Here is an 18,770-nt window from a genome sequence, read left to right as displayed (position 1 = left end):
GGCTGGCGTTTGGTGTGTGCTAATCCCGGGCCGAGGTCTTCAGAGGGACCGGGGAACTTCAAGGAGGGAAAGGCAGAGCTGTACTGCAGACGAGCTCATTAGCCAGCACCCCACCCCCCCACGAGGAGGAGGGCGGGCAGCCCAGGGAGCGCGGCAGCGGAGGCGGCAGAGAAAAGGCTGTCACTGTCCTTTCTTCCTTTTGGTACAAGCATCTCCCTGAACCGACGATTCTCCTGCAGTGACACCTCTCACGGGCGCTAATGAGATCCGTGTCACAGAGCTAATGTGCTCTGACTGGACTCTGATAGACACCCCACTCCTTCAGGGGAGCCCACAGGCCAGCACTGCCCCCCAGGGCCAGGCCCCACCTGCCGGCCCGCTCTCTTGCCAAACTGTGCTGGGCAGCAAACTCCTGAGAGAGCCCACCCGGTGTCGGGCCATCCCGTCTCACCTGGAGCCTTTGGGACCCCCAGTCCCTGAGCAGAGAGGGTAAGCAGCCAGGGCAGGACCACCCAGCTGGGCACCAGGGAAGGTTCCGACTGTTCTCCCCGCCTGTGACACCAGCAGCCTGTGGGGCCTCTGTGTCCCAACAACAGGGGAAATCTGACATTTCCCGGGCAGACTTCCAAAAAGAAAGAAGGGAAGGAGGCCCAGGCCCCGCCCTTAGAGAGGTCAAGTACGTAGGGCCTGATCATTACCTATAACTGGGGTCCAGGGATGTATTCTGCGTGCTCACAGTGGGAGGGTCAGGCAAGATCCCCAGAGGAGGGGGCCCCTGGAATATGGGCAGGATTCTCCTGGGCCACGAGGTGGAGAGCAAACAGAAATCACAGTGCAGAACTAACTGTCGGGGTCAGGAGGAGGCCGGAAGCCAAGTGTTAGGGCCCCGGCTCCAAGGGCGACTGTAGCAGGGTGAAGGGTAGAGACGCCCCCGCCCCTTTCTTCCTCAGCTGCTGCTACCGAAGGTTGTCAAGACCTGTGTGTGTTACACGACACTGAGGGAAAGGCAGAACGTGAGCTTGTTTTCTTCCTCACCATCTCTGTTGGCAGCACAAAGCCCAAGACCAAAAAGGTGCTCCTAAGTTCAGCACGGCGGTGAGAACACAGGCTTTGTGCTCAGGTGGACCTGGGTTTGAATCCCGGCTCCTCAGTTCAACTGCCTCTGTGACCTCAAGCAAGTCACTTAACTAAGCCTGAGCCTCCCAATCTGTAAAATGGGAACGATAATGCCTGCCTTCATGAGAGTGTGAAAATTAAAGTAGCGCCCCCAGATAATGTGAGTGCCGTGCTGACCACTTGCTGAAATGAAAGAAGGCCCACTCAGCAGTCCCCTCTGGAGGCCGCCCTGCCTCGGAAGCCACCCGAGCCAAGAGTGCTGACGGAGCCCGCTGACCCAGCCAGTCAGCAGTCCTACAAATGTGCAGTCCCCTCACCTACAACCTGCTCCATGCCACCCTGCTCACCAGGCTCCCAAGGGCAAATCCACCCCCCAGGAGGAGGCGTCCCTCCCCGACCACGAGCCCACTTGGACAGCCCCCGAGCCCCCTCTCTGCCCGGAGCTCCATCCTGGAACCCTACCTCTTCCTCAGTCCCCAGGGCCAGGCCCTCACCCCATCCTGGCGACTGTACCTGTGAGCTGGGTGGGGGGCAGTGTCCTGTGGCTGTCATCTCCCAACGCACGTTCAGCACCTACCACAGCTCCTGACACACAGTAGGTGCAAGGCAGACATCCACCACCTCCCTCCCCATGGCCACTGCCAGCCCTGAACTAACCACCACCTCCCGCATGACTTATTACACACACACCCCAACGCCCGTGGCCTCCCCTTCTGCGATTTCTCCTCACTAGTCCTCTCTATACAAACTCAGATGGCGCTGACTGGAACCCAACTCTGACCAGGTCACTCCTCTACCCAAACACCCTACGGCTCCCCCTCCAACAGCTCAGCCGGGCGCACCGATCCCAGCGGGCCCCTCCCTTCCACAGCCTAGGCCCCTGCCCTGCCCCGCAGCCCAATCCTCCAGCACACCTGCCCCCTTACTCTGTCAGCACCTCCTCCACCCCAATGCTCAGCAGGAGTCCCTGCCAGGTAGGCCCCACAGGCTTCCCCTGCCACACATACCTTAGAAGGAGACTCAGAAGATCCCTCCAGGGCCCAGGGTCATCGGTGATCTGCACACCCCGCCACTGCCCTCCACGGCATTGTGGGAGAAGCCAGCAGCTCCTGGAGAGGGCCAGGCTGTGGGATCTGCAGAGCCCTTACCCAGCGTCACCAGTGCCGCCTCACCTCCCAGCAAGATACACACCACTCCCCGCTTCGGGCTGGCAGCTCCTCACACAGTTAATTAGCACCATGTCACTGAGGACCAGCCTGAGTGGCCAGTGACAGGAGCTGACCCCTGACCCCAGGGCTGGGAAACAGTCCACATCAAACTCTTACAGCGCGACCCTTTTAGCACGCACAGTAACTCGGGGCACCGCTAGCTGAAGCTCATTAAAGCTGTCTCTTTGGCGCGAGGGCCATTAACCTCACCGCTCAAAACCCGCACCTCCCCTCCCCGCCTCTCCCAGCCCAATTAATGCCCTGCATCCTCCCCCGCTTCCAAGCACCCTCACCCACACCTCAGAGCCAGCCAGGAGCTGGCAGGGCAGCCCTCTTCATTCACAGATACAAGGACCAAGTGCCAGGAGCCCCCAGTGCCCTGGGGAGACCCTGGCATGGGCAGAGCGACAGAGGAGGCAGCTCCTTGAGCGGCCACTGTGTGCTCAGACCGCACAGGCCCTTCACACACGGGACCTCGCTGAGCTTTCCCAACAGCCCCGAGAGGCAGGTGGCATCGGCCCTTGTCTAAGGTCACAGGGCCTGAACTGCTTCTGGCTCCAAAGCCCTGACTTCATTGCCACCCACAGCCTTGGGCTGTCCCCTGGGGCCCACCCAGATGGAAAAACCTTCTTCTCTGAAGAAAGAGGGAATACTTCAGGGGTCCCAACCCAGAGTCAACATGGGAGAACCAACAAGAACGACATCACTGAGTCCCAGGAGGCAGCAGAAAGTGGGAACAAGGAACCCCTTCCTCTCATGAACACCCCCAGGACAGATACACAGAAGCAGGGCACCCAACTCAAGGCTGCGTGGGGTACATTAACCCAGTCCTGCCAGCCCCTCCCACCAGGCAGACTCAGTTTCTGGCAGCTCCTCCTTCCCTGGGCCAATGCAAGTCTTCTCAGTGGCCTTGGTTCTCTGGTCCCTCCCTTTCCCGTCACGCTTGCACTGATTCATCCACTCACTCACTCACTCACTGTCCATTCATCTACCATAGCATTTGTTGAGCACCTACTTAGAACTAGTGTGTACGGCACCAACTGCCTCACTGATTCTGGATCAGAGCTCTGATCCTGTCCTCATCTCACTCACGAACTTCCTGTCTCCTCAAAACCTCACAAAAAGCCACACCCTCTAACCTGGCATTCAAGGCTGGCTTGTTCCCCGTTTAATTTCTAGCCGTTTCCTAACCCAAATGTCCCACTCCAGTCACGGCAAACTACTTGCAGACGTCTAAAATTATCCTCTCAGCATGTCAGCCTTCCTCCTGCCCTTGGGCTTTTGTACACACAGTTTCCCCAAAGTGGAAAACCCTTCCCCCATCTGCCTGCCTAGCAAACTCCTATTCGTCCTTCAGGCATCCCCTGACTCAAGTCTCATCTTCTCTAGGAAACTTCCTGCTGACCTCCAAGGCCTATCAGCTTGCTAGGTTTGGGGTCTCCTCTAGGCTGTACGAAATAACTCCTGTGGGAGGGAACAGCAGTGGTTGTGGGGTACTCCCAATTCCCCAGGCCCCTTGACCACTTTCTCTTTCCCCCTGGACCCCAGGAGAGCCTTGGGGGCCAATAAGAATGATATGGGGTGTCCCTGAAGTCAGTGAAATGTAAATGAAGAAGTAGAAGCCACCTGGCAACTGAGGACAGGGGAAACCTCCCTTGGGGCAGCCCAGGTGTTTCTATCACGACCCTGAGTACCCTGGGTGGCAACTGCCCAGTTCAGTCTCTGTCTCCTCCCAGGATGTGAGCTCCCCGAGGACAGGAACATCCACTCAGCATGCCCAGCCCCACTAGGCACCTGTGATGTCTGTGGACAGAATTAGGGGCCAGTCTGTAGCAGGTGACTGGACCCTTTCGGTGTTATCTTGCCAGGCCCCTCCCCCTCACACCTCCCCAAAGGTACACAGGTTATGATGATGTCGTAGCACCACCCAGGGTCACCCCTGCTCCTCCCCACTTGGAACAAAGCCTATGCCTGTCAAGTACCCTGCTTGAAAGCATTTGTATGCACATGTGTGCAGATGCACACACAAAATAAGATACACAGAAATGAACAAACACACTTTCTGATGGATACACATACAGGCTGATGGTTGCTTCCATACATAGACCGGTGCCCCCAGGAAAATGTATATAGATACACTGTTACACATACACGCATCCCTCAAAAAGATACACATACATGGACACATATAAACCCCTAGACAAACACACAGAGACATGCAGCTGAAGGTGCCATTCACACACACATACACTCACAGACACATAGCCACAATGATATATAAGAAGCTAGCAGAGCCTCCAAGGCCTAGAACCAGCCCCCTCCCATGCAGGAATCCCCCCTGAGGGTGCACCCCCATCTGGTACCCCAAGTGGCTCCTCCCAACCCAGGCACCGCTCAATGGAGGCTGCTGCTCCTACGGGGGAGTTCAATACCCTGTGGACAGAGCCATCGGTCAGAAGGACCCTGACTAATTAAAAGCTGGTGAGGTTTAAATAATTCATCTCCTTAACTCCCATTGATCGCCCAGTTTAGTGGCCACAGACTTGAAACAATATTAAACAGCCTTCTCTAGCTCCACGGGGGGTGGGTAAGCTGACATGTGCCCACCCCTCTGAGGACATCACCCACCAGAGATGCAGCCAAGGGCAGGATCCCTTGGCCTGAATCCAAGGCCACCTGTGACCCACCCAAAGCCCAGACCCCAGCCTCCTCTTGAATGTTGTTTTGAGAGATCCTTTCCAATGGTCAGAACCCACTCTCCCCTCACTCCACCCCCTTCCCTGCTCCCCCCAGCTATGGAGAGCACCCTGCTGGAGCACTGAATGAGCCACGGAACCCCTCTGTGTGCCAGGGGACTGGGGCATGTGGGCAGGGGATGGACCGAGTTGCCAGGGGGATATGTGGAGGGACTGACCGATGCCGCTGTGGGGCCGGCCTATGTGCTGCAGGCTGAGGCCCTTGTTCATGTCTAGAAGTCCATTCTTGGGCCAGCAGCCCATGGCGAAGCTGTAAGCCTGGAAGACAGGAGGCAAGAGTGGTTACCAGAGGCCCTGACCCCTGACCCAATCCCATCACTCACCAACACCCCCAGCCCCCCATATCTTCCCAGCAAGGGCTTACTCTCATCATGCCACTTCATGGGAGTCCCCTTGCTGGGCCCCCTTTCCACCAGGGCCCCCTCCAGAAAACCCCTTCCTTCTCCACAGCTCCCTTTCTCCTGGGCATCTCCCCATCAGAGGCCCCCAGCTCCCACGGGGTGCCCCTCACCGGGCTCCTTCCTGGAGCTCCCATTTACTAAGATTCTCCTGATCAGGACCCCTCCTCTCACAGGGCATCCGCTTCAACCCATGCCCCCCCTTTCCAGAGTCCCTGGCCCTCTGCTGGGGCCCCTCCCCACAGCATTACTGGTCACAAAGACTGCTGTCGGAAGGGACTTGGAGACCAATATATCCAGACTTCACTCCACAGACAGGAAAACTGAAGCCAGAGACGAGGGGGCCAACTACCTGCCTGTGGTCAAGTTGCTTTTGACCTGGAGGCAGGCCAGACTGCGGAGCTAGTGCCACATGGGGGCTCAGCTGAGGAGGGGTAAGGTCACCTGGCCGACTCAGGCAGCTGTGAGGGGAGCACGTGAAGAGTGTGTGTGTGTGTGTGTGTGTGTGTGTGTGGTGGGGAGCAGATCTTGCTGAAGGTCAAGTGCTCACTTATGCATATTCAAAGCAGCCACCCATCGATCTGTACTTAATTGTTTTCCTGGGGTTGGGGAAGGAAGTGCTGGGGGTATCGATCTGCTCAGGCCCCCAGCACTCCATTGTCCCCCTCTGTCCCCTGGCCGCCACCCACCTCCATGGTGGGGGGGCAGGGCACACGTCAGGCCAGGGACAGCACCTTCTCTTATATCCCTTACAGGCTCGATGACTAGATGCCACAGATGAGGAAACTGAGGCCAAGAAGAGACTTATAAGGGTTAGAATGCTATTAAGTGGCCCAACAGGGATTTAATTCCTGTTCAGCCTGCTAGCAAGTCCCAGGCTTCTACCAGTGGGCTTGCGAGGCTAGCTGACTCTTCAAACATTGCCCATCTCCTCACCTTAGAAGTCCCCAAACACCAGGCTGTCCTCCCAGTGGCAGGAAGGTGACAGCGTGTGGGACAGTGGTCAGTGGGAATGAAGCTTGGGTGAGTTTCCAGAAGTTGGATGGTGAGTCCACTGGTGGAACAAAGGTGACTGCTAGCCATGGTCAGGCAGGCACTGCAGAGCCCCCGCCCACCACTGGGCCCAGGAGGTCTCCATCCCACTGTAGACTGCCTCCCAGTGGAAGAGTGCCCAGCACGGGGTCAAAAACGGAGGACAGGAGGCTGGACACACAGGCTGTGCCAGGACCAAGGGGCTGGGCAGAGGTCTAGTAGCCTCCCTTCCCAGCTGCAGGAACCAAGCCTCAGCCCCTTGGGCACTGGGAGGCTAGGAGCCAGTGTACTTCAACCTCAGCCCCCTCCAAAGCCACTTTCCTTGACCACAGCCCAACTTCCCAGCCAACCCTCCCACCCTTCCCCAGGCCACAGCTGTACCCAGAAATCGGGGGCTGAGCATGAGGCTCAAGGACAGGGGAGAGGACGCTGGCTTGGAGCCAGGGCAGAGCTGGGACACAGGCAGCAAGGAGAACAGCCAGTGGGCGGTGCACAGCTGGAGGAGCTGCTGAGCGTGGTCAGGGCCGCGGCTGGAGCGCAGTGGGCCAGAGAGCAGTGGCGGGCTGGCTTTCAAGTACTTTAAAATCACTTACAAAGGGCGGATTAAACGATCAAAAATTCCATTTAATAGGACAAATAAAGAAATAACAATCTACTCTATCAGCCTGGAGAAGGCGAGCTGGATGGGTTTTTTTCCCCTCTAAAAAGGAAAAAGGGAAGGAAGGGGGAAAAAAAGAAGGATAATGTGTGTTTACTCAAGCAAAGAAAAAAATATTTAAGTGATGTCGGGGAGAAGATTGCAGTAACTAGTGAAGAATAACATCGTCTACTTTGCTGTCAAATCACACCCGAATTTCAGTAATAGATTCTCGGCTGACACTCAATTCAATTCGAAGGTGATCCTGCTTTATCCCAGCCCATCAAATATTAAACACTTGCATTAGCAGGTGCTGCCGCTTCCCGGCTTAAAGCGGCGGGCGGGCGGCAGGGCTGCGGAGGCCCCTCTGCTCCGCTTGCGGCTCGGGGACAGGGCAGCTCAGCGTTATCGGCACGTCATCCTGAGTCTTATCGCAGCTAAGCGGGAAGACCACTTCAGATAACATTAGGCGCCTGCCCCGACGCGTCACCATGATTAGATTATTATTATAATTATGACCCCCCAAGATCTTCTGCAGATGGGGATGTGCAGAAGCGGGGTGGAGGGCAGCAGAGCCCAGGAGGGCCAGACTGGGCCTGGCTGGTCCAGGGCAAGCCGGGACCCACGGGGAGAAAACAGGGGTACCAGGCAAGGCGGTAGCCCGGTCCCGCCTGACGAATGCCTTTCAGGAAGGGCAGCCTAGCTTGTCAGAGCCGGGGCGAGATGAATTGGCGTCTCCACCGCGGCCGCGGGTGTCATGCCGCACAGTTTCGTATTCCCAGATAAGGCGTGATAACCAATTGCTGCCGTGACATGGCCTCATCCAGCACTTCCTCAGGGGGGCATGGGCGGGGGGAGGGGAAGGCACGTGCACATGGGTCTGCCAAGCTCCTAATAAGACGGATTTAATTTTTACAAATGCTGCTTCCAGCGGGGCCTTCACATACCAGCCAAAGTCCAAAATGATATTAAAAACGGTTAATTAAAACTGCTCTCCTTCAGCCTGGGCTCCCCCCACTGCTGCCCCTGCTGAGAACCCTGGCATATCTCCTCCAGGTGCTGCCATGCACCTCTGCAGAGCGGAACCTTCAGAAGTGACCACCTGCCTCGTGGAAACCCCCCCTAGGCACAGTACCAGGGCACAGCCCCACAAGCTCCCCTCAACTCCTGCTATCCTAGGTACCCCTCAGGCACAGCCAGCAGAGAGCCACCCAGAGAACACAGGGTCCTTTCACAATCTGTGCTCCTATCAATGTGTGGTCTGGATCTTGCACCTGCTGCCCCTGTGAGCCTGTACCCACATGCCCACCACCCCCAGCACTCACTTCTAAAGTCCTTCCCCTGCTCCCCCCCCACCCCAGATATATACACCATCAAGCACGAGTACACACACCCACCAAACTCTCCCTCAGGTGACTCAGCCCATCCTTCCATTCCCTACTCCCTTCAGGCATCCTCCCTAAGAGATTACATCCATCTGTGAATCTTAGCAGAGCCTTCCCAGGAGTCCAGCTCAGGGCAAGGTGATGTGGGCTATATCTCAGAGATTCTGGCTGAGAAGTCAAGGCTGGGACCAGAGAGCCATCAGAGCAGGAGGATTGGGGAGGCTATCCCTTGTGGGTTGCCCACAAGCACAATGGAGAAAGACAGGCCCATGCGGGGTTGGAGATGGCTAGGAGAGCTTCCTGGAGGAGGTGGTACTGGAGGCACCAGGAAGAAGACACAGCAAGGACAAAGGAGAATGACAGGAGCAAGCTTGATGAGAACAGGCAAAGGCTGGGGTATGGCTAGGGCAGCCAACATGGGTGGAAGGAGAAAATATTTTGAGGGCTGCCTCCCAGCTCTGTGCAACACTGGCCACTGTCATCAGTCAAGGGGCCCTAATATTGTCTACCCCCTTTCTCCCACCTACTTCTTATCCCCATTCCCTCCCTCTCTTCTGCCAGCCTTTGGGGTGTGGGGTAAGGCACCCAAAAGCTTTTTGACCCTGATCAGTGCTGGGCAGAAATTTAAGAGCCAAAGCCTGTGCCTGGGCCCCTTTCCCATGATGGTTCCAAATTCTCTGGGTGCCACTTCTCTAGCTGCACCTTTCCCAGCTACCAGGGCCCAACCTGCCCATCTGTGGCTTCCCGGCCAGAGGGTGGGGCAGGTGGAAGGATGACGGAGAAGTCCCATCCAGGGCAGGTAGAGTCAGGGTGAAAGATGCTGGGCCTCCCAAACCACCCACCCCAGCCCTGTGCCAGGCAGGCACGCACACTTTCCTTCCCCTGGGCTGCTGTAATTTCCATGCGCAGGGAAGCAGGTGCCGAGCTGTTCCCGGCTGGCTCTCCCCTCTCGCGGCTCTGCCCGCCTTGGCTGCTGCCCCATTAGCTTAGTGGCCAGCCATCTGCGACGGCCCTGCCGCGCAGCCCTGCTGTAGGCGCGGCGGGTGGCCCCCTGTGTAACAGGGAGCTTTGCCATTAGCGCCTTTAATATTCTGACACCTCAGCACAGCCTGCTATTACATGCAAACGCTGATCGCCCTGTGAAATTACATTGCTGGGTCCGCAAAATGGAATCGTGTATAATCAGCCTCCTCCATGCACTGTCAGTCCCATCACAAACACTGCGCCCGGCGGCTTACGGGGGCTTAGCAGCTGCGACAAGTGTATTGGGTTTAATAGATGAAGTAGCCCTCATCGGCAGCAGCATCAGATCCTTCAAAGAGGAAAGAAGAGGCATCGACAGCTGCTAGGGTGTCTCTGCCCACCCATTTGCTACCTTACCAGGGCCCTGAGAGTCGGGTGGACACAGAGTGGGCAGGGCAGTGGCTGGGTCTAGAACCCAGCTCAGACCGCAAAGAGAAGCACAAACTGCTCTGCAACTTCCAGAAAACCCACAGCCTACAAGCTGGCAGCAGCACATCTGACCCATCCATCCTCCCCACGAGGTCACCCTGTGGGCCTAAGGCTGAAGGGTCATTTCCCAAGAGGAGGAACCAAATCAAATCACCTGCCTTTCCCATAAACACCCAACGGGCAAAGATATAGAGGTGATACTCTGGAGGATGGGGGGAGAGAGAGTCTGGCAGACGTAACTACTACCTAACCTTTTCTTTAACTGGCCAACACATCTACAGTTGGTGAACCAAGTACCAAGGCAACAAATATACATGAGGATGGCATTCCCAGCAGCCCAGGCCTCATGGAAAGGCAGTGTGTTCAGGCTCAGGCGTTGGTTCCCAATTCTGCCAATTATTAGCACCATAACTTTGGATGAGTTATTAAACCTCTCTGAGCCTCAACTTCCTGTACTGTAAGATGGGATGATAGTTCTTTCTCCCCGGTATACCTGAGGTCACCCAGGAACACCCACTCCCACTGCCACCTCCAAATATTCTTGGTGCCATCACCCAAAATGCAGATTGCCTTTGAGAATGCTGGTCCCTCTCCCTTTTCCAGGTTCAGTTTAACACCGATCATGGCAGACTGTATTTTCCAGTGACTGTCATAACATTATCTTCCATCTCACATATGCTCTTCTTGCAATATGACTCTGATAAACCTGCCATCAAGAGGGGGAGTCTAGGGCTTCCTTAGTGGCGCAGTGGTTAAGAATCCGCCTGCCAATGCAGGGGACATGGGTTCGAGCCCTGGTCTGGGAAGATCCCACATGCCGTGGAGCAACTAAGCCCGTGTGCCACAACTACTGAGCCTGCGCTCTAGAGCCAACAAGCCACAACTACTGAGTCCATGTGCCACAACTACTGAAGCCTGCGCACCTAGAGCCTGTGCTCCACAACAAGAGAAGCCACCGCAATGAGAAGCCCGCGCACCACAACGAAGAGTAGCTCCCGCTTGCCGCAACTAGAGAAAGCCCGCGCACAGCAACAAAGACCCAATGCAACCAAAAATAATTAATTAATTAATTAATTTAAAAAAAATCATAAAAAGAAAGGGGGGAGTCTATACCTCTCCCTTTGAAATGGGGTGGGCTTTTTTTTTTTTTAAAAAAAAAACTATTTCAACTAAATAGTAACGCAGAAGTAATGCTATGTGATTTCAAGGCTATTTCAGAAATGCTGAGGAAGCTTCCTCCTCACTCGCTGGAACATTTTCCCTGGAGCCCTGAGCTGCTTGTAAGTGGTAAGACTGCTCCAAGGCAGCCATGCTGTGAGGAAGCCCAAACTAGCCCACAAGCAGAGACCACATGGAGAAGCCATGAGACTAGGTGAAGAAAGAGAGATGCCCAGCCAGCCCCCAGCTGCTCCACCCACACACTGTGCCAGCTCCAGTCACTGACCACAAATACGTGAGAGAACCTGGGCCAGAACTACCTAACTGAGCCTTTCCTGAATTCCCGACTCATAGAAACCATGAGAGATAATAAAACAGCTGTCATTGTTTTAAGTCACTAAGTTTTGGTGTTAAGTTATGCAGCAGTTCTGGAAAACTAATGCCTACTCACTTCTGGATAAACTGTGTCAATACTTTCAACTTCCTCTTTCTGGCTGCTTCTAGACAATTCTTCCTCTCCTTCTGGGACCTCATTCTAAATCATCATCACTCTGGGTAACTTCAGTATCTACGGGATAAACTCACTCATGAATCTAGCCTCTTGATTTCTCAGCTCCCTGTGCTCTAATGACCTTCTCCGCTACCAATTTCAGCCATCTCTCCCTGGGGCCACACCCGGGGCCTTATTACCCAGCATTGCTCTCCTTCTGGAATCATACAATGACAGATTCCACTCTGATCGCACGCAGCCTCTGTCCTTCCAGCTTTTGAACCCTCTCTCCCTCTACTCTTGCTTTTTTTCCTCATCTGTCAATCCCCTTCTAGCCCTTTTCTACCAAACCTGGACCTCTTGAATCTATGACTTCAACCAGCCCAATCTTGAACTTCCCTAAGAAACCCCAACATGACTCTGTTTCACCACAGTTGCACTTGAGCTCAGTGATACTGGAAAGAAGTCACTGTTCTGTATAGAAAGTGGCCACTATAGATCCAAGATCACTATCTTAGCAACCCTCAATGGTATCCAACCACCCTACTCCCCTCCTACTTTCACAAAGAAAATAAAAGCTGCTAGGCAGAACTCTTCCAACTGCACGCCCTTCATATACAAATGCATCTGTATCCTTCCCCACCTGCTCGTGCACCAATGCTGTTCTAATGGAAGAGACACCTCACTTCCAGTCTAAGGGCAAGCCCACGCTTGTGCTGTACATCTCGCTCTTTTTCCACCTCCTCAGGCCCTGTTTCATCTAGTATCCCCTTTCTAAATTCTGAACCTCCCCATTTCTGCTGGCTCCTTTCCATTAGCATTCAAGCATACGCTTGAATCTCTATCATCTTCACATAACTTTTTGTGTCTTCGTTTCCTTTTTGTAAAATGGGGGTAAAAACAGTTCCTATCCCATAGAGTTGATGTGAATGAGTTATTGCATGCACGGTGCTTAAAACAATGCCTGGCTCTTTGAAAGTTATATAAGTATTAGATAATTATTTTTAAAGTCTTCCATTTATTCCACATCCTGATCCAGCTACTGCCTGTTCTCCTGTTAACAACCAAACTTCTCAAGGCTGTCTCCACTCACCTCCCCAACACCCCTTAACCCCTGCAGTCTGGTTGCCAGCCTTATCACGTCACTTAGCTCCGGCGAAGGTCAACAGTCCTCACCATGCTGCCCACGTCTATGGACAGTTTCAGGCTCTTGCTGCCTTTGCCACCCTGCAGCCTGCTTCACATCTTTGAAATCCTTCTCCTTTGATTTTTCTCAACACCCTACTCTTTGAGTTTTCCCCTCTCTCTGACGTCCTCCTCACAGTCTCCTGTAGAGTCTCATTCATCTGGTCACGTGTGGGCTTATGCGTGTTCCCTTCCCGTTTCTGTCTGTGCTCTACCACCCTCCCTGGGTGACTTCTTCAACTCCCTGGTCTTCGACCTCTCCAACTTGCAAATTGATATTTTTTGCCACTACTTCAGTGTCAAACATATATATTCTATTGCCTACCTGGCATTTCCACCCAGGCACTTCATTCTCAGTAGGTTTAAAACCAATTTCAACATCTCCTCTCCAAAGTGCTCCTTCTCCTGGGCTCCCAAATCCCAGTGAAAACCCTTACCATCTACCTGCTCTACCAGAAATGTGGGGGCCAGCCTTGCTTCCTTCTTCTTCCTTACCTCTCACCAAGGCCTGAGATTGCTGTTTCACGCCCCCAAGACTCTACTCGAGCAATTCCTTCAGCCTACCCAGGATGCCCTCTGCATTCTCCCACTTTTTTCCCTTAATGAACACATACTCTTGTTTCAACACTCAATTCAAAAGTATCTTCCATCACCAGGCCTTTCCTGACTTGTCCCTTCCCTAAACCCACCCAGACTCTGACTAGCATCTATATTATTAGATCTGTTTACAAATCGGTTGCCCCATGATGCTGGGAGACTCTCGGGGTGGGGCTGTATCTGCTCTCTCTGAACGGCCTCCTTTGAGGGAAGGGCGAGAAAGCACCTCTCTGGATATAATCCCGCCAGGCAGAAAGGCCTGGTTTTCAGAGTTGCTGCTCCTGCCAGTCCTATTCAGTCTCCTTCAGGAACCACTGTTGATCCTGTCCAGCGGAACAGCAATCCCACCCGACCCCCAGCCATCCTTGGAACTGGGGGCTCAGCTGCCTGGGTTAGGAAAGAAGGGGAGACTGTCCCTGTCTCCCTTCTCCTTTTCTGAACTCTTTGGTCTTATGGGTGGTCTTGACTCCATTCCTCGGGCCAGCAGAGACCTGGCCAGCACGGGTATAGCAGCAAAAGGACGGACACTCCCATCAGGTGACACAAACACATCCTTTCTGCCTCCAGCTGGTCGTGCTCCATGTTCACAGTGTTCCCTGGCTTCCAACATACTTCAGGGGCACCAGAGCTGCTGCCGCCTCTGTCCATCAACAGCACTTGAGTGGAATCATTATTTTCTCTGTGTACTTAACCTTCCTGCTCACTGCCCACAACAGGACAGCTGCCTCTAGTGCGTAGGACCATCACCACAGCAAAGGCGGGGGCTGTGCCACAGGTCCAGGACCCACAACATTTGGAAGACAGCTGCTAGCGCAGTTTGATCCCTGGGGTCCTGAGTCTATGTTTGGATAGAGCCATCTTCCTCATGTTCCCAGAGCCCTTGCTTCACTGCTGAGTCACAGTGGACTTGGGGACACTGAGGTTTCTGGGGAGAGACCCAGATAAGGAGCAGGATCCTGAGCCGTGCCGCCTGAGCCTCCACAGAGGAGGCTGGCCTGGCTGGGGCTCCACATGCACCGCCACAGAGTCGAGGCAGCTGCCCAGAGTGAGGGCTACATTGGGGGTTTTCTTTGTTTTCGTTACAGTTTCTTCTCCCATTGCTTCTTTTGAGCCAGCCCTTTCCTCCCCGGGGTGCTGGGGATTGAATGAAACACCGCCCCCGGCTCCAATAAGTGTATTTCAATTACATCTGTCACTGCATAACGATATAATGATATATCATGTGATATTAAATCCATGGTAATCATATCAGGGATTTTTTTTAATCGTGCACTAATCGCGTTATTACATCTCTATAATTAACAACAGGAGGTATGGAAATTCAGTTAAGGCAGAAGGCTCAAGGTACTCCCCCCACCCCACCCCCGCCCTAGCTCCCCCAGATTAGGGCCCGATTAGGACATGGGAACTGCAGGACACTAGCAAAACGGGCCAAAGCTCCCACCTCCCAGTACCTCAGCCATGGGCACAGCCTTCAGCATCCGGGGCTGGCAGACATAGGCCAGACTGAGACCAGGGTGCTTGCTGTCTGTCTTGTGGCTGCTCAGGAAAGAGCCTGGGGCAGAGGCCACACAGAGAGGGCCAACAACAAGGCAGCTGGGCCTGCCAGACCTCCTGTCATTGCAGCGCCAAATCTTCTCCATGGGGAGGGGTGTTTGTTACCTTTCCTTCAAACCAGCCAGGCCCTCAAAGGTGCTTGTAGGGCACAAGGCAAGTTCCTGCCTCATGGCCTCCTAGACCAGAATTCCTCCTACTGCTGCTACACATACTCCCTCCCTTGACCTAGCCCTTTGTGTTGGCAGCTCTTAACATCACCAAGTCCAGCAGCTGTGATGTCTCTGCCTCTCAATCCTATCATCCCTGAGCTGAACAGACCCAATTCTTCTTGGGGCCATTCCTCCCCAGTTCTCCCTCTGAAGTTTGGCCCTGACTACTGCATGACAAGTGGATTTCTGATAACCACTGGAGCCGTTCTCCCATCCCCCCAGATGGTCCAAGTTCTTATGTCCTCCCACCCAGGCCTATATGGAGAAGGGAGGGGCTTGGGACTGCAGCCTGAACTATGTCAAATGACCCTGTCTCTCCCACCCCCTTCCTGATACTGAGCTGTCAGGACTAATCCCCTCAGGGGTGTCAGAAACCAGTCTGCAAAGCAGAATTTTGTGTTTCAAGTCCAAAGCTTTGAACTTAGCATGTAACTAGTCCTCAGTGAGGGGCAGGCATTTTGCTAAGTTTGACTCTCAGAAGTTGGACAGGCCTGAAGATGAAAGAGAAAAATCATGTCCTTTTTCCTAATAAAAAGGAGACACTAATAGCAGTCAGCACTTAGGCAAAGCACTTTAAGTTTCTAAAGTCCTTTCCAAATTAAAATATAAGCCTTTACTGAGCATGTGACACCACCACCACCACGGCCACCCAGCCCTCACAAACGAAGGCAGGTACGTGCTGGCACCCAGCACACACACCTTCACTTCTTTCTCCCTAGGAAAATGGAAGGGGTGCTCAAACCTTCATCCCAGACCTCCCTCCCTCTTTGTTGGCTTGCTCATGTAACACACACTTAATGAGCAAACCCATGTGCCAAGCTCTGTGCCCGGTGCTGGGGATAAAGCACACTAGGCCGCTCGCTGCCTTCCAAGCTAGGGACGTCCCTGGCGGTCCAGTGCTGAAGCCTTCGCCTTCCAATGCAGGAGGTGCTGGTCCGATCCCTGGCCGGGGAGCTAAGATCCCACATGCCACGCAGCCAAAACACCAAAACATAAAACAGAAGCAATATTGTAACAAATTCAATAAAGACTTAAAAAAAAAAAGAAAAAAGGAGCTTCCAAACTAGAAGGAGAGACATGTCAACTCACACATGGTGGGGGACTGAGATCCTACAAGAGCCCCAAGGGAGAAACCAGCCTTAGAGGGGGAATAACTGAGAAGGACCAAGATGGCTTTCAATGGAACATCCAAGGTGGGGTGGCTGTGAAAGGTGGACATGCAGGCCAGGAGCTCAGTTCCAGGGGTCTGAGCTGAGACAAGAAAGTCCTAGGAAAGCACATGGGTGGCGCAGGACACTGCAGGAGTGGATAAGCTCACCCAGGAAGAGAATAAGCCTTTAGGGTCAACGAGGCCCTTCTCTTCTCTGATGTTTGGACGGAAACGAGGAAGGCTGAGAGACGGGACGGCTGAACACTAGAGCCTCCAGAGCTAAGGTCCAAAGAGACTTCTCTCTGGGCACACCCAACATCCTGGCCTCTGTCCCTCCCATTGTCATCTCCACCTTCACTTTACCCAGATGTGACAGGACGAAACAGTGTGGACGTCAGGCTCACACTGACTTAGTCACAACAAACATTACTATGAGAGCCTATTATATGCCAGGCCATATGTGTACTTGTAGCAACACAGACACAGTACTGTCCTCAGAGAGCTTCCAGTCTATTAGAAAAAGCCCATGTTAAATAAATAGCAACATAAATAATCATTAAGTTATCAGAAGGGCTCAAAGAAGAAAGGTGGGCTGTTTATGGGATGGAAGAGGGGAATCTGACCTAGCTGGGGAACTCTGAGGACAGGTCAGCAGAAACTGACTGACAGGAAGGCAACAGGGGAATGACATGTGCTAAGGCCTTTAGGCAAACAGCACTTGGAAGGAATCAAGTCAATGCTAGTGTCCCTGGAGCACAGAAAGCCAGCAAGAGATGAGGCTAATGAGGAAGGCAGGAAAATCCAGGGCCTCATAGGACACGATGAGGGTTTTGTACTGTTTCCTAAGGCAATGGGAAGCCATCCAAGTATCTACCACTGCCATGCTATGCGATCTTGGGTGCTCCACCAGCATCAAAAGTTAGTTCCCTTGCACACCTACCCATCCCTATTCCCAAGGGTAGACAGGCCTGGGAACCGGGGACCATTTTTTTTTTCTTTATCTAGAAGGAGAGAAAGAAACTGCAAGAGAGCAACTGACCTCACTGGTTCATTGTAAGATTCACACATTTACTGAAGGCCTGCCCGACCCTGGAAACTCAACTGAATCACACGTAGACCCTGTCCTCATGGAACTCACAGTCCTTTGCAAGGAAAGAGATGGCAGTAAGTGCCTGATCACTGCGATAGAGAGTGATTAGAGAGGACTGCAGTAGAGACAGAAAGGAGGACAGTGCTCAGGCCCGAGGCATCTGGAGCCCAGCATGGGGAGTGCTGCCCCTAGTCCTCTCCTCAGCGCACAATCCGCAGCAGGCTGGGACAGACAGCACTGCCCACATAGACTGCAGATTGGGCGGGGGGCAGGAGTGTGAGGAGGACCCTGAGCAGCAGTGAACCTAAGCCAGGATCTTCCGGTTGCAAAGATGGAGGTTGAAAGGCTGTGACTAAAGCCACTAAGGAGAGAAGAGGGAAAGGTTCACTGTATCGTCCAAGGATAAGGGATGGGGCACCTTTAGAACACGGAACAGGACTGGAATAGAAAATTATTTCAGGAAATGGCAACTCCAGTCTCCAGGCCTGTTTCCTCTTTGGAAGACACGGGACTGGGGGGTGGGGGAGAGGGATAAATTAGGAGTTTGGGATTAACAGATACACACTACTATATATAAAATAGATAAACAACAAGGACCTACTGTTTAGCACAGGGAACTATATTCACTATCTTGTAATAACCTAAAAAGGAAAAGAATCTGAAAAAGAATACATACATATATATATATATATATATATGTATATATATATAAAACTGAATCACCTTGCTGAATACCTGAAACAAACACAACACTGTAAATAAACTATACTTTAAAAACTTAAAGCGGGGGGGGGGTTGCTTAAGTACTTGATTTCTTAGGTCCCTGCCTGGTCTGAAATTCACCAGTTCTGAGGCTCCTCAGCCTCCCATAAGAGTCAGGCTTACCGCTGTCCCCCAGTCTTTGCTTATGCTATTTTCCCACCTGGAACACTAGCCTTCCTCTACCCTCTCCAAATCCTGTCTGCCAGGACACCACCTTCAGGAAGTCCTTCCTGATTTTTCTTCCTCCCTCCTCCACGTCCCACCCTGACCTCCACAGTTAATACCACAGTTCTCCCAACAGCACTTTGCTTAATAACCTATTACATACCGTCTGGTACTCTTTTTTTTTTTTTTTGTGGTACGCGGGCCTCTCACTGTTGTGGCCTCTCCCCTTGCGGAGCACAGGCTCCGGACGCGCAGGCCCAGCGGCCATGGCTCACGGGCCCAGCCGCTCCACGGCATGTGGGATCTTCCCGGACCGGGGCACGAACCCACGTCCCCTGCATCGGCAGGCGGGCTCTCGACCACTGCGCCACCAGGGAAGCCCCCCGTCTGATACTCTTACTTGACTAGTCTAGGTACTGTCTC

At 53.5% G+C, this 18,770-nt stretch overlaps 1 protein-coding gene across 7 annotated transcripts in view; it reads right to left on the bottom strand.

Annotated features, from left to right (window-relative positions):
• Window positions 1–18,770, bottom strand: part of ERI3 (ERI1 exoribonuclease family member 3) — a 129,663-nt gene that overhangs the window by 20,181 nt on the left and 90,712 nt on the right. For 6 of the 7 annotated variants that reach the window (XM_081220362.1, XM_081220357.1, XM_081220359.1 and 3 more), the window contains one exon: window positions 5,239–5,338. The exons of the other annotated variant lie outside the window; for it this stretch is intronic. In XM_081220362.1, the coding sequence (XP_081076488.1) occupies window positions 5,239–5,338 (100 nt within the window). The remainder of the gene's footprint in view (window positions 1–5,238; window positions 5,339–18,770) is intronic. 7 annotated transcript variants of the gene reach the window in all.

This window comes from Mesoplodon bidens (genome assembly GCF_964165515.1).
Source record: "Mesoplodon bidens genome assembly, chromosome: 2".
NCBI lineage: Eukaryota > Metazoa > Chordata > Mammalia > Artiodactyla > Ziphiidae > Mesoplodon > Mesoplodon bidens.
This window is presented reverse-complemented; position numbering and strand designations above follow the sequence as displayed.